Source organism: Camelina sativa, chromosome 6, assembly GCF_000633955.1.
Source record: "Camelina sativa cultivar DH55 chromosome 6, Cs, whole genome shotgun sequence".
Lineage (NCBI taxonomy): Eukaryota > Viridiplantae > Streptophyta > Magnoliopsida > Brassicales > Brassicaceae > Camelina > Camelina sativa.
The window spans coordinates 17,493,231-17,494,374 of record NC_025690.1 but is presented as its reverse complement, the minus strand read 5'-3'; the positions used below and the strand labels follow the sequence as shown (position 1 = coordinate 17,494,374).

General features: G+C 38.9%; 1 protein-coding gene across 1 annotated transcript in view; it reads left to right on the top strand.

Annotated features, from left to right (window-relative positions):
- Positions 309-1,144, top strand: part of LOC104791966 (CDPK-related kinase 7) — a 10,104-nt gene continuing 9,268 nt past the window's right edge. The window contains exon 1 of the mRNA XM_010517977.2: positions 309-1,086. Within this exon, the coding sequence (XP_010516279.1) occupies positions 843-1,086 (244 nt within the window). The 5' untranslated portion in view covers positions 309-842. The remainder of the gene's footprint in view (positions 1,087-1,144) is intronic.

The window sequence follows — 1,144 nt, the reverse complement described above, 5'->3', positions numbered from 1 at the left end:
TTGCCATGTTCCTCACATAACATAAGCAATAACAAATTCCACACCAACTTCATATTTTACTAATATTTGCTCAGTTACTTCATCATGTTCATGATATGGGGGAAAGCATTTTAAGATTACATCAAAGAATATTAATAAAATAAGGGAATGAAAGAAACTTTGGGTATTGTGTAAAAAAAAGAATGAGGGACAGGCTGGTTTGGTTAAGGTAGGTTCCAAAACTAGCAAAAAAAACCCCACTCTTCCATTATTATTCTCATAGAAGATTGAAGAATAATATGACTTTTTTTCTTAGCTACTAAACTTACACATTGATCCCATTCAAAACATCTTTTGATTCTCTTTCTTTTTTTTCCTTGGTGCTCTTCTTCTGCTAAGCATCTTTCCCTTTTTTTTTTATTAACCCTTGTCTCTCTCTCTCTCTCTCTCTACCTTTATTCTTAGCGCCTTTGCTTTTGTTCCCTTGTCTTTTACTTTCCTTCTTCTCATTGGAAGTGAAATTTAGCTTCTTTCCTTCTTCTTCTTCCTTCCCATATTTATCTTCTCTTTCACTCTTCCTGATTTAGGTTTTGGTTTATCTTCATTGATCTCGCATTCTCTCTCAATTCCCATGTGTTAGAAATTGGGATTGCTTTAGCTTTTCTGGGTTTTGTGTCTCCACTCTGTTCCCAGGAGAAATTTCGTGTCTTTCCCGGGAAGTTGTTTCCTTTATCGTTTTGTTTTGATTTCTGGGTTTGTGTGTGTCTGGAAACTGAATCTAGAATTCGACATTGTGTTTGTTGTTTGTGTGACTGAAAGCATAAAGTTTCATTCTTTTTGACTCTCAATTTTGATCTCCATTGATGGGGCTGTGTCATGGTAAACCTATCGAGGAGCACCAATCGAAGAGCCTCCAAATCTCCAATGAAATCGAAGAGACGACACCTCGGAACTCATCATCTCAAAAGTCCAAATCTTCAGGCTTTCCGTTTTATAGTCCAAGTCCTTTACCTAGTCTCTTCAAAACCTCACCTGCTGTCTCCTCCTCCTCGAGCGTGAGTTCCACGCCACTTCGTTTCTTCAAGCGGCCTTTCCCACCTCCATCACCAGCTAAGCACATACGAGCTCTCCTCGCGCGTCGTCACGGTTCCGTTAAGCCCAATGA